Source organism: Chiroxiphia lanceolata, chromosome 9 (assembly GCF_009829145.1).
Source record: "Chiroxiphia lanceolata isolate bChiLan1 chromosome 9, bChiLan1.pri, whole genome shotgun sequence".
NCBI lineage: Eukaryota > Metazoa > Chordata > Aves > Passeriformes > Pipridae > Chiroxiphia > Chiroxiphia lanceolata.
In genome coordinates this window covers 1,005,787-1,019,066 of record NC_045645.1, presented here as the reverse complement: position 1 = coordinate 1,019,066, position 13,280 = coordinate 1,005,787, and the positions used below count along the sequence as shown (strand labels likewise).

General features: G+C 41.0%; 1 protein-coding gene across 23 annotated transcripts in view; it reads left to right on the top strand.

Moving 5' to 3' along the window:
• Nucleotides 1–13,280, top strand: part of ADGRL2 (adhesion G protein-coupled receptor L2) — a 379,726-nt gene that overhangs the window by 298,121 nt on the left and 68,325 nt on the right. For all 23 annotated transcript variants that reach the window (XM_032695911.1, XM_032695910.1, XM_032695914.1 and 20 more), the window contains one exon: nucleotides 8,414–8,627. In XM_032695911.1, coding sequence (XP_032551802.1) covers nucleotides 8,414–8,627 — 214 coding nt within the window. The remainder of the gene's footprint in view (nucleotides 1–8,413; nucleotides 8,628–13,280) is intronic.

Genomic DNA, 13,280 nt, shown 5'->3' with positions numbered 1-13,280 from the left:
ACAGGTATTTTCCAAGATTGCTTGCTACTCTTGTCTCATATCTCTTTATGGGAACAGTTAAAGTGATGGCACATTTACCTTGAAGTCCATTCATCACCTGGCTCTCCTTGTTTTCAGAAGGCATGACTGTGGATTTTGGTTCAGCAGTTTCAGCTGCAGGATCTCGAGCCTTTATGTTTCCACTGGTTCTTCTTGCTGCTCCTGAGTCCTCTGCAATGTTTCAGAAGCTGAATGAGAATGCTGAATGAGAGGGGGTTGCTGTGCTATTTGCATACTCATAAGCGCTCCTTAAGCAGCTTGCCCTCATTAAAATTAACTGCATAATTTTTCCACTGTAAATTATACTGTGACAATTGACTCCACCCATCATTTTATTGAAACAAAAGAGAGTATATGAACTCTTATATTGTTTCTTGATTCCATTTGTAATGAATATATAATTCTGTTTGTAAACAAGAAAGTACCCCCTTTGTAATTTTACAGCTGTGATCTCAAATATTGCCATATGATAGCAGTTGTACAATAATTAAATCTATGGTAATTTTTTAGCACTAGGGCTGTATCTGGTATTTTAAACTCTGGCACTCATAGAATAGCATTTTCTTTAAAATGAGCCAGAATTATCAGGTATTTTAGTGAGATGAAATGTTTTCCTTCCTTACATAGGGTAGGTACAGCCGATTTAAGAAGGCAATGCACACAGGACACCAGGGGTTATTACTGGCACCCAGCATGTCACCTGCTGGCATGATTTGACTTCCACCAATGCACATATTCCCAGGGAAATTATACAACTCTTCATGGCTTCTCTCAACCTCTGAGGTGACAAGGCTTTGGGATTCTTAGTGATGGGAATGAAAGCATATTTCTTTTGTCAGCTGGTCACTCTGAGTACTGCTGATGGAAGTTCCGCTTTCTTCCTCTTCCTCTGCCCCTCCTCAACACATGGTTTCCAATCAAAAGTGATTGAGATAAATGGAAATAAAAATTGTTATCAAAATACATTTTTGTAGAAAATAAAAGAATATTTATTTTTATTCTGCTCCTGGTATCCTGTGTTGAGGAAGTAATTCAATGGGAAATCCTGTTGACACAACATTTCTGACACATCAGCCTTTGTGTCTTACCTCCCTCTCTCGGAGGTTTTTCTGATTCAGAAGCTTCTCCTTCCTGACAGGTGGTGTGCTCAGAGAGTTCACAGTGGGTAAACTGGAGATAACCTCCAGGAGGGGGGTTCACTAAGACCATGGGACTTACTTGCCTTGAGAAATGTTGAAGATGCAATGTATTTAATGGCGAGACAGAAAAGGGTAGAGTGCTTTCTGTGGGCTGGCAGAGGATCAAGTGTGTGTGATGTGAAGGAAAAAAGGAAGGAGATTCTTGCAGCCTGAGAACAGACATCTGGCTGGCAAAAGAAAAGAAATATCATTGACAGATGAGTGCTGTTTTAAACTGGGATAATTTTAGATCAAGAGGGCAAAGTCTTGCTCTCATGCATACAGCTCCCACTGAAAGGGATGGGAAAGGTGCATGCAGATGAGAATAAAATGTGGTTCTAAATGAGAACTGAAGAACACGTATTTTTATATTAGATATTTAGACTTTCATGTTTAGATCACGTGGTTTCCATCTGCCATATGTAGGCACTGCTAAAATGCTGCCAGGAACCAGGCTCTGGTTTGGTGACTTTCATTAAAGGAATTAGTGGTTTCTCTCCAGTTTCAGTGTGGCTGGATTCAAAGTGCAGAAGCCCATTTTCACAGTTTAGCATTAATTAGCACTCTAATGGCAGCCTCAGCAGGCAGGTGAAGGATTAAATGGGCATGCAGACCAAACTGTCTCTTTTCCCCTAGTGGGGATTCCTTCCAGATAGGGTTGGGACTGTGTGGGATGTGTGCATGGCTGCTGCCCGGGCTGGTCTGTGTGTTCTGGGTGATTGCAGGACTGTGTCTGCAGGTCTGTCCATGGAGCTCTCATCCCTGTCCTCTTTCCTCTCCTGCTATTAAGTGCACACACACACACACACACACAAACCCTCACAAAAACACTGTCCAAAAAAACCCTTTAATTGTGCCACCTCAGAGACACATCCTTGCCCTTCTGAGCGAGGGGTGAGAGCTGTTTGGGAGGATTCCCCTGAGCTCCTTGGCAGCCGTGCAGGGAGGGACCGACGCTGTCAGATGGGAAGGCTGAGTGCTGTGAGTGCTGCTGCTCACTTGAGGTTTTGCTGAATCATTCAGCAGGGCGCAGAAAGTAGGTAAGCCCTGACTCTTTTTTTTTGCTGAAGAGAGCCTCATAGGGTTATTTTTGAGAATTGCACGGAGACTGGAAAACGTAGAAGGAAAATTGTAATGAGTTTCAGTGAACCTGGAAGGCAGGACCCGTCCTGGTGTGAGTCAGAGGGTGTGTAACTCTGGCTCCTCTCCTGAATTTCATTAAGCAGACATACGTACTTTATGTTTATGCATACTGAATATTAAGCATACAATTACAGAAAATTACTTGCAGATGTAATTCTGCTGCTCGCACTGAATCTTGAAAAACATTAGAATTTGACAGAGATTTTTAAAATTTTAATTTTTTGAAAGACTAAATTGTGTTCCAATAAAATGTGAAAAATATCTCTAAAAAGCCTTCATTAGATACTTAAGATTTTTAAAAGCTTTTATTGATAGCAGTTCGTATTTCTAGTCTGTAAGAGATAGACTTCCAGAGTTTAGTCAAGTAATTAAAATATGAAACGTCTGAGAAATAGAATTCTAGAAAGCAGTGTTAAGAATCACCCCTCACAGCTCATTTATTCAGTGAAGAAGTTGCTTTGCCTCCATGTAATTTAAATGGTCAAGTCTGTTCCAAAGAGGACTCTGTGCCTCTTTGTTAAAGTTCAGGTAATGAGACACTTCCATGTACCTTGTTTTGCATTAATCCCATTTTTATGAATGAGTTTGCAATAAAGGAGGAAGATGTCTCTCACTAGAAAATAGATTTCCCTCGCTAAATAATCCCTTTTCTCTCGGTGTCCCCTCCTTCCAGCATCTTAATTGCCAAGAATGGGTACATACATAAAATGGCAGAGAATAGTTTTGCAGTGATTGCTTCCTGCTCAGTGTGACCCGAGTGAACAGAGGGGTTTGTGTGCTGGGCTGGCTGTGGGGGCTCCCCTGAAAGAGGAGCTGTGAACTCCAGACCTCTGGGCAGTGTCAGCAGCTCTTACTGTGCCAGTTTTTAATAGACATGCTTGCCAGAGTGACTTGTTTCCTTCAAAGATAGGATGAGAAAGCATACTTATCATTTAAATTGCCTCTGTCCTTGTAGTAGTTGGTAGTGATCTGTTGACCAGGATTGGATAATTTAAAAGCTGTTTAACAAAATGACACGTTTGTCTGTGTGAAATACATACAGTGCTGAGAGACCGGGAGAAAAGTCTCCTTCAGCGGAGTTCATGGGAGTCTTTAGAAACTGCAGGATGCTGAGGCTTGTCTGTGGAACTGTAAAAGCTTTGCAGGGCCCATGTTGAGCATTTGCATGATTTTCAGATGGCAGAGTGTGTTCAGCTGTCTCCCTGCACCCTCCCGTGTGTGCACGTATGCACTTCGCTGGAGAGGGAGGGAATTCTCAGCACAGTTTTCGTCGGGCTTTGCATTTGTTAAATATATATTATTGAAATGCTGCCCGGGACGCATCACTTCATCTTGTGTAGAACTTAAATCATCACGTTGCATGATATGGTAAAATAAAAGAGATTGTGAAAGAGACAACTGTAAACATTCTGCTTGAAAAGATGTGCTCTTTTCAAAAGACCTTTCTGTTACAGCCAAATAACACGAGCAGCAATATTTCCTTACTCGCAGAGACATATATATTTATTTCTGCAGAGATTTGTTTTGGATTCTCAGTTCTTCAGGTATCTGCATTTTTGAAATAATGTTGTATTTCCACGTTGACTTCCTCTATGCTTTAAGTTTTAATCAAAGGTTCCTTGCTTCTGATGTTGAGTACTGATGTTAGCCTGTTTACATTCCACTGTTTTTCCTCTGTATGGGGTGAACATTCAAATGTGGTGGTGCCTTTTTGCTTTTATCTACCAAACTTAGCTCGCTCTCTTATTATTGACAGCTCAGAAAGATGGTATGCAAGTGGGCAGGATGCTGTGAATTATTAACTTTTCTTTGCACTTTGACAAATTTAGGTTATCCTTGTAGAGACAAATAGTTTCTCTGGAGGAACCAAGACAGTAGAACGGTAAATAAGGCATTGCAAACTCGAGTTAAAAATTTTTAACCAAATGTGAATTTACCATATTTCTGAAACGTGATTCTGAGTTAGTCTCCTTTCATAGAACTTGTATTTTTTTATTTTATATACTAAAATATCAGAGGAAAGGTATTTGTTTGTGATGTTTCCTTTAATTTTGTTTTTCTACGTGTGTTGATCAATAAAGCGGTAAAGAATGTATATTACCACTAAAAATCCCCTCTACCTTTTTTCCTCGGAAATGCAATTTTGCAAAAGCAGTTTATTTGCTTCTCTCAGTAAAGAGCCTGCACTCAACTAATTCGTAGGCAGATATGAAGTGCAGGAAACATATGTTTGCCAGGAAGCTTTTCTATAATCAAAATGGTCAGCAGGACAGAAACAATGCTCTTTTTCTCATTAGATATTAATCTTCTTCCATTTTAAAAAAAAAAAAAACAAACCCAAACCAGTCACATCCCTCAGTGATTAATGTACACAAAGAGTGAATCAGAGACAGCATATGGTGAGTGTGGTAAGAGACTGGAGTCAGTGTTTAGGTTGTGCTGGAAGTCCCAGCCCAAGCCCCGGGAAGGTCTTTGCAGCTGGGAAGGGTGTTGTGTCTCTGGGTGGCAGCAGCAGGAGCCCTGTCATCGGGGCACAGCTTGCCTTGAAGCCTTTAGCAGGAAGAGGAGGAACGTTGATTTCGGCTGCCAAACAAAATAGGTTTGTTCCAGGTACAGTGAGGCAAGAGCAGGTTGAGTGCAGGTTGGATAGAAAATGCAGTGCTGAGAACACTCACGGGGAATTGCGTTGGAGTTCCAGAGTTGCTGGTGACAACATCCATTATTGACAGAGCCACACACTTGAGTCTGAGAAACTCTGGAATGATGCTGAAGCATTCACATGGCGGTTGCTCAGACTTCCATCCTGTGGCAGTGCATCTGTTTATCGGGAATTATCTCCTGAATGTAAATGAATTTCAGTCCTAAGTCATTGCACCTGTTGCCAAGAGGTATTTATTCCAACCACTTGCCTAAAAGCGCAGGGAGTTATTGCTTGGCATTTTATAGCTCCAAAAGAAGCTGTCGTTTCAAAATCATTTGTTCAGAGAGGAGAAAATGGAGCAAAACAGTTCATTTTACCCTAAGCACTGCTATTTGGCAGTATTCACATTTGCACGGCACAAAGCTGCAATATTGATTTTTCGCTCACAGGGCCTCCCACAAGTTCTTTCTTCGATTGTCAGGATTGCAAGATGGATTGAATTACACTTTGCTTGTTGATACACTTATTTTTTCTTTGGTGATAGGAGAAAATTACAAATAAAGCTTCAGCATAAAGATCACAGCAGCTCTGCCAGTGGACTTTAAATTTATTTATTTTATTTAGTTAAAATTCTTCCTGCGCCATAGAGATTCCTTAGAGCAGCATTCCCACCTAGCATACACTGTGTTGTTTTGCTTTATTGCTTTCTGCTTTTGCAATGTAACACCTACATTGCAATCTCAGGTGTGTCCTCTGTTGCCTGTGAAGTGATCTAACCTTGCTCTAGTATTTTTTATGTTTGTTCTAATACAGAAGTTCTAATACAGAACTTCTCACGGATGCCTGCAGGGGGAAAAATTGCAGGATAAAACACATTCATAGTCCTTATAGTGGTTGCCACAGATGATGAAATAAGATTTGCAGGCAGCTGATTTCTTTGTAGCAAGCTGCAGAGGTCTCGTGTTTGAATTCAGGATGCTTCCAGGCAGAAGTGGAGCCTGTGCTGCAGGATCCGTGAGGTCGGTGCCCGTCACAGGGAACTCGGTGTGGCACGTGCTGCAGCTGTGCCCTGTCCACCCTGCCCCTGCCCTCCTGCCCTGGTCAGACACCTCTTTGGGCAGCTGTAGGAGCTGTTTCCCTCCTTGCTGATGGAAACCCAAGGAGTTTGGGAGTGGTGGGCTCCCTGGCCAGGCCATGGTGGTGCCACACGTGGTGAGTGCAGGAGATGCGGGCACCAGTGCTGCCAGCTGGAGGGGTGAGCTTATCTGGACAGCACTAGAGCTGACAGGAGGGGGGATGCAGCAATGACAGTGACTAGTGGCATTACATTGGGTCCCTCCATGCTATCACAGTGGTCACTGATCAGAGGAGCTGCTGTGTGCCTGTGTGTGAGGGGCTCTGCTGTGCCTTCCCTGTGCCCACCTCACACCCTCGCTGAGCCAGGAGCAGCCTCTGCCTTCCTTGTATTAATTTGCTGCATGGGAGGAACATGGAGGGTGTAAATGTGACGGATTCGTGTTTCAGCTCTTCCCAGGTTTCAGCTCATGACACTTCAGCAAGCCTCTAATAATAGTGTGTGTTATTGCTCATGGTATGTGCAGCTGAACTGGTGGCCAGGAGTGAGCTGGGGATGGCACTTGGTGCTTTCCCAGCAGTGTGGCTCCCTCCCCCACTAACAAACACTGAAATGTGCTGGCAGGGTAACGGGGCTGCTTTCACGTAGGAGATGATCCCACAAAATATTAAGTAAAGGCAGAGCTGGTCACTGTGCTCTGACCTTCTGCTTCCCCTGTGCCAGGGGAATCCACGGCCAGTCCAGGAACTGCTCCTTCTGGAACTCACCGGTTCTTCTGAAGTGGGGTCACACCAACCCCTTGTGTCAGATCATACACAGGGTGTACAAAGGCTGGTGCTGGTGCCAGGGGAAGGCAGGGGCCTGCAGGTACTGGAGGGGTGGATGGGGGGATTGGCTCTATCTGGCGTGATAGTTATAAAAAACTTTATTTTTGCAGCCCGAACAGATAATCATCTTCATACGGTAGGAGTTTTAATCCGCAGATCATTAATTCAATAGAAAAAGTGACAGCCTCTGGTTCGTGTGAAAATTTCCTATCAAGTTGTCTTGTGGTTTTTTTAGATCTTATTTCCTTGCCTCTTCTAACACATCATACTTTTTAAGAAAAGTTTATTTTCTTTGCCTTCAAAACACCGTAGAGCTCCAGCTTTCCATATGTAGGAGCTATTCCTCTGTGCTGTCACAACTGGTCTCCAACAGCCTGCACTGAAATATTAATGGCCTTGTGCTACTGTGTTACGAAGACATTTTTAAAGAATAGGAAATATCTATAATTCTAGTAAAAATTTAGGAAGGGTTTACTGTTTTAAAGAAATAGGATTTTGGCACTACCATGTTACTCAGCTTGTCTTCCTAAAGGGAGTAATGCACACAAATTTGTAAGAAACAGGAATACTCTGATAATAATCCATCAGTAACTGTGTACAAGAAACTGTAGTATACAGATAGTTTTTCTTCTGATGTAATATATTTTTTGCATAAAGAAGTGTCTCTAAAAGACTAAACATGTGGATGAATAGCTGAACCTTGTTTTGTTTCTAAAGTATTTTATGCTGCTTCGCTGGAGAAGTTACTTATTTTTAGAAATTCTCTTATGTAGAAAAAACATTTTAAAAATGAGAATTCCGTGAAACACATGTATCATTTTTGGGAGGGGGAGATTTTGTACAGTACACATCTGCAATTTGTGGTACTAATCATTTCTATATTTGTTCAAAATCTTAATCTATATGTGGTTTAATTTACGTAAAAGACATAGTGGGGGGCACCGAAGTTCAACCAGGTAAAGTGTCAGCATGTCTATTGGATCAAGTCACAGAATAGCTAAGCAAAAGTAACCAACTCTTCCTGGAGAGAGTGAGACACAAAGTAAGAAAGACTACTGAAGTTGGAAGTTGGAACTATGGCTTTAGGTTTTTTGGTGGTTGTTTTGTTTTCTGTTTTTAAAATCACTTCTGCAAATCCTGCCTGCTCTGCTGCCTTCAGACACAGCCTGTCTGACTGTGCCCAAAGAGTGGAGACAGGAGCAGAGAGAAAAGAGGTGGGCAGTGGAACGTGCAGTGTAGTCATGCAGACAGGCTCCACTGTCTGCCTGCACCAGGATTAGAAGCAGTGACAAGGAATTTCCTCCTTTCCCAGATTAAGGACCCAGCAGTGGTGCAGGGATGTGACAGTTCCATGAAAGATGCTCCTCTTGACGTGGTACCAGGTCAAACCGCGTAAGGGTGCCCAGCCTTCAGCACACTGACGGGGTCAGTGCTGGTGTGACAGAAAGGGAGGAGTCCAGTGCCTTTATCCTTTGGGTTCAATGCCCTTTTCCCCTTTCTCCCTCCTTAGGTTTCAGCCGGGCAGCACTCCCGTTCGGTTTGGTGAGGAGGGAGCTCTCCTGCGAAGGTTACTCCATCGACCTGCGGTGCCCGGGCAGCGATGTCATCATGATAGAGAGTGCCAACTATGGGCGGACAGACGACAAGATCTGTGATGCTGACCCCTTCCAGATGGAGAACACAGAATGCTTCCTGCCAGACGCCTACAAGATTATGACACAAAGGTAAAAATACACAGAACATGTTGAGGACCAGAGAGGAGAAATGCCTGAGTTAATAGAGAGAGTTATGTACAGTATAACTACTGTATCCTGGAGGAAGTGTTGAGTTGCAGTTGCCACTTTGCTACTTTCTATCTAATAATATTAACAGGAAATATAAACTACCAGTTGCAATAAGAAGGGGATTTCTTTTCCTCATTTTGTGAGCAAAGGTTAAAAGGCAGGAAGAGAATAAAACAATTCACTTATTTGGAGATTCCCTATCTCCTTGTCTTTCAGGTGGTCAGACAACCCTCAGAATGGTACCAAATGGCTGCTGCATTTTTCAGTAAATGAAGTAAATCACTGCTGTAGTTCCCACTCAAAAAATGCAACCAGTGGAAAATGTCAGAATGATTACGTGCCAGGGTGATTATATGTCATTGTACACGTGTGTTTAAGCATACATGTGCACATAAGCACAAGTTACATTCTCTTAGTGACAGCAGTTGTCATTCAGAGAAGACAGAAGAACATAGAATCATTTAGGTAGGGAAAGACTTCTCAGATCATCAAATCCAACCATTAGCCTAGCACTGCCAAGTCCACCTCTAAACCATGTCCCCAGGTGCCAGTAAAAGTATTTTTGGTACAAAAGGTGCATCAGAGCTCAGACTCACAGACAGTCCTGTGCTAAAGGCCATGTGCAGGCAGCAGTCACCTCGTGCTGACAGTTGTGGAAATGTCAGCACAAATCAGTCCCTGGAACTGCTGCTGCCTTAACCTGCAAGCCTGGAGAAGTTCAGCCTTGGTGGGAAGTTTTCCTCCCAGTGCATTTTTTCCTAGGGTGAGGAATCTGAACGAAAAGGAGATGGGAATAACCTGGGAGCTTTCTGTGCATGTACACAGATGTGTCAAGGGAAACGTGCAGGTTGTCCTGCGTGCTGTGCTGCATTGCCTCTGCTCTGTTTGGACCTCAGAACACTCACTAACACAGAGTCACCTCTTCAAATAATCTTCCATTTCGATTTACCAATTCACTCAAGTTGTTGTGAGTGGGACTCCTACAATTTTTTATTATTTTTATGTGAATATGTGGATGTTTTCTACTTCTGTAGTCACATATTTCAGACTTCAGTTTCAAATGCTGGAGGTAAATTAAGGATATCAGGCCTTTTATTCTTCTTCAGTGTTGAACCTGTGACTTGTTCTGTGATCAGTAGGGAAAGGCTCCATTGCTACACTAGTAAAAAGGTAATATAACTTCTTTAAATCATGTTTGAATTATCTTCTTGTGGTTCTAGTTCGTAGTTGTTAATTAGATCAAGCCAGATTTCCATTGAGACTGCAGCAGCAGTGTCATCATCCTCTAATCTGTCAACTCCCTTTGAAACCACCTTCAATTGCTTTTGTAAATGTAGTGCCTCTCTGTAGACTTCCTTGTTGTGTAAAATGCATGTTGTGTTTTGATCAAAGTCTTCCTTATGTTCGCTGAAAAAATACAGATTAAGATAGTCAGAGACAAATACAGAGGCACAATCTTGCTTGAAGTGACATCAGACTGTTACTGGAAAGCTGAAATTTCAATCCTTCCCTTTCAGTTAATCAACTCTAAGGTTATGATAGCAGAGAGTATTTTTGAACATCCCCCATCTTCTACTCTTATGCTTTATTCAACATTAAAAGGAAGCTGTGATCACATGTAGGACATTGGTTCAGATTATCTATGCTCAGAGAGTTTTTCACTTTTGTTCTCTTTTTTTTTTGTCTGAACAAATGGCAAAGATCACTTGACACTTTGCTTTCTATTTTTGTCTGGCATTTATAGCAATTTGCAAGTTTGCTTTCATAGTTTTCTTTCTCAGAACCTGTCATTAAGTAGAAAAGCTGTTTCTTGTCTTGCTTAATCTTTTTCAAAATTGCTCAATTTGTGCTATATTGCAAGCGTAGGAGAATGTTGCAAATTTCTTATGAAATATTAGAAGTTCTTGTATCTCATTTATTTATAACTACATTGGTGATCATAATTTTTTGTTGTCTAAGCAAACTATTGTTTGGTGCTCAGCACATGTCCTTGGTCTGATGTATAAAAGTAACACATCAGCTGTATTTTGGTGGCAGCAATTGCATAGAAAAATCTCACCTGAAGGACTAGCAGATTCATTGATTTTCCTTTTTTTTTAACTGATAGGAAAAAGAAAAAAGAACATTTGGTGACAGGGAAAGCTTTTCTTCCCTACCTTTATAAATAAGCAGCAATAGTTTCTCTGTTGCTACTTAAAATCCTGCAGTGTTTACTTTTAAGGACTAATGGCATGTTTTTGTCAAGTCAGCCGTGTCACCACTGCATTTGACCACTCAATTCAGTTTAGACGTGCAGTTAAATGGAGTTCCACGGCAATTATTAAATACTCATCATTCACTTGCAACATCACTCCGCAGCTTTTGCACAGCAACTCCATTTACTGCAATTACAAGGTGAAAACAGTGGCTTAATGAGATCAATACTGTGAAATCTGAAGATTGAAAAATAAGATGAGGTTTCCAGTTTAACACAAAGCCATGTAATCACGTGCCCTGCTCCCTTTCCAGAGAATTTGAGATACTGGCACACACTTTGCCAGTGCCCACTGATGCATCAGCTCCTCTTTCTCAGAGTGAGCTGCTACTTAATCTTTTCTCCTTCACCCTTTTCTTTCCTTTCAACAGTTCTCAAAAGATTTTTAACTTAATGCTTCCCTGGGAAGCCTGACTGGAACACTAATGACTTCATTGCTTTTCTTTTGCCTTTGTAAAGTAGTTATTAAATTTTCGGTCCCTGATTGAAATTACATCCCAATTATTCCAGAATAAAGTCTTCCAGATGTATTTAGGTTCTATGTAAACTTCAGACTGGCATGGTTAAAATTAAAGCTTTGAAGAAAGAGACTAGACCTTTAGAAAATCCTTCTCCTCTTTCACACTTCTCTGATAATTAACCCCAGTGTTTGCATACCGTCAGGTTTGAGAGATCCCACCACGTGCTGAAGTTCAGTATAGAAAGAAGCTTATTTCTAGAATATTTGGTGAGCAAGTAGCATAAGTGAGTGGCAGAGGACCCACGTTTCAGGCACTTAGATCTTAAAATAATCAGACTCCTCGGTGCTCCACTGTCCTTTAGCAGGGACAAATCTCTTCTGTTTCCTTTTCATTTAAAACGAAATTAAATGAACAGGGAAGCAGAAGATGCAAAGCAGCCTGAGGAAATTGCTCTGGTTGTTTGCTCATAAAGTGCATTTGTGTGGCTGCAGCAGAAACTGTCACGGAACTTTGAAGTCGATCAGGGTGACTGGTCCTGCTCTTTGTGGGCATGGCAGGGATTTGACAAGGAACAGGATAAAATTGCCTCGTGCCCTGGCCTTAGATCCTCTCCAGGGCAGGCAGAGTGCAGGTGGATCATGGGAGTTGTGTGCAAAAATCCTGCGTGACCATCAAGAGTTTCTGCCTCCGGTGCCAACTGCAAAGGACAACAGGTTTTTGTTAGGACAGGCACTGAAGGGTTACGTAGATACCACAGAATGTCAGCGTTTCGGTTTTATTAGCTTGAAATAATAAGGGATATTTAAAAGTACTTGTAAATACATAATTAAAATTCATTTCAAATCGAAGACCTCTAGTGTATGTCGTTTTATAGTGGAATGATAAGATGCTCAGATGGATTTTTGCATGATGCCACCTTCCTTTTTGAATTTAAAATAGTGGTTGTTTAGTAGGAATCATGTTTCCTAGTCCTAAATTTTTTGTTTGGCAAAAGTTCATGTTTATTTATTATTGTTATTTGTTGTCACAATTGGACAGGATAACTGTCTGTGTGGTTCCGGGGCAGTGCAAGTAGATCTTATTTTTTTTTTTTGCCTGCAAATTTTAAATCTTGATAAATACCATATTTAAAAAATGTCGGGTCTGTTCCAATCTGTACACTTTATTTTTTGAGCAGCTTCTAGTTATAGCTATTGTTAGGACTAGTAGAAAATTAGTGTTTTGTATTTAAAGAAAATACAGCCTATTCACTCTTAATCTGTGAAATCATTTACCTAGATGCAAAATTCAAGCATTTACTCTTGACGGTCAAATTAATGTTAACTTCATAAAGAAAACATTGTTCCCCTCCTAACAGAGGCTAAAATACCTTGAATTTTTAATTTTTTTTAAATGCTCTGATACCAAGAGTATAGTTGTAAACATTAAAAAGAAGAAAATGCAAAATGTTTAAACTTCCTTTACAGGCCATGTGAACACCCACATTAGAAAAAAGTAATCTCACAGTTGGTATATTGAGTTTATTTTTGAGCTGCAACAGAAAGGCGGTTGCATCAATTCTGCACTGAAATGGCCTTTAAATTCTATTTTCCTCTATTTATACTATAATTGTAGCTTTATGTGAACTTTACATTTTTACTAAACATAATAAATCACTACCATTTTGCTTTTTAAATATGCACCAACAAAGCAAACCTCATTTTCATAGGTAAAATTAAATATAAGAATACGTCAGATATAACAGATGAAATTAGGGAACTGTAATTTTTTAAAATACCCTCCCCTTTTAAACCATTGTTGCAGAAAAGGATTAAAAGAGGAGTAAATCCTCTTCAGCAGTGTTTGTTTTTCCTGTGGCACGTTCCCTCTCCTATCTAT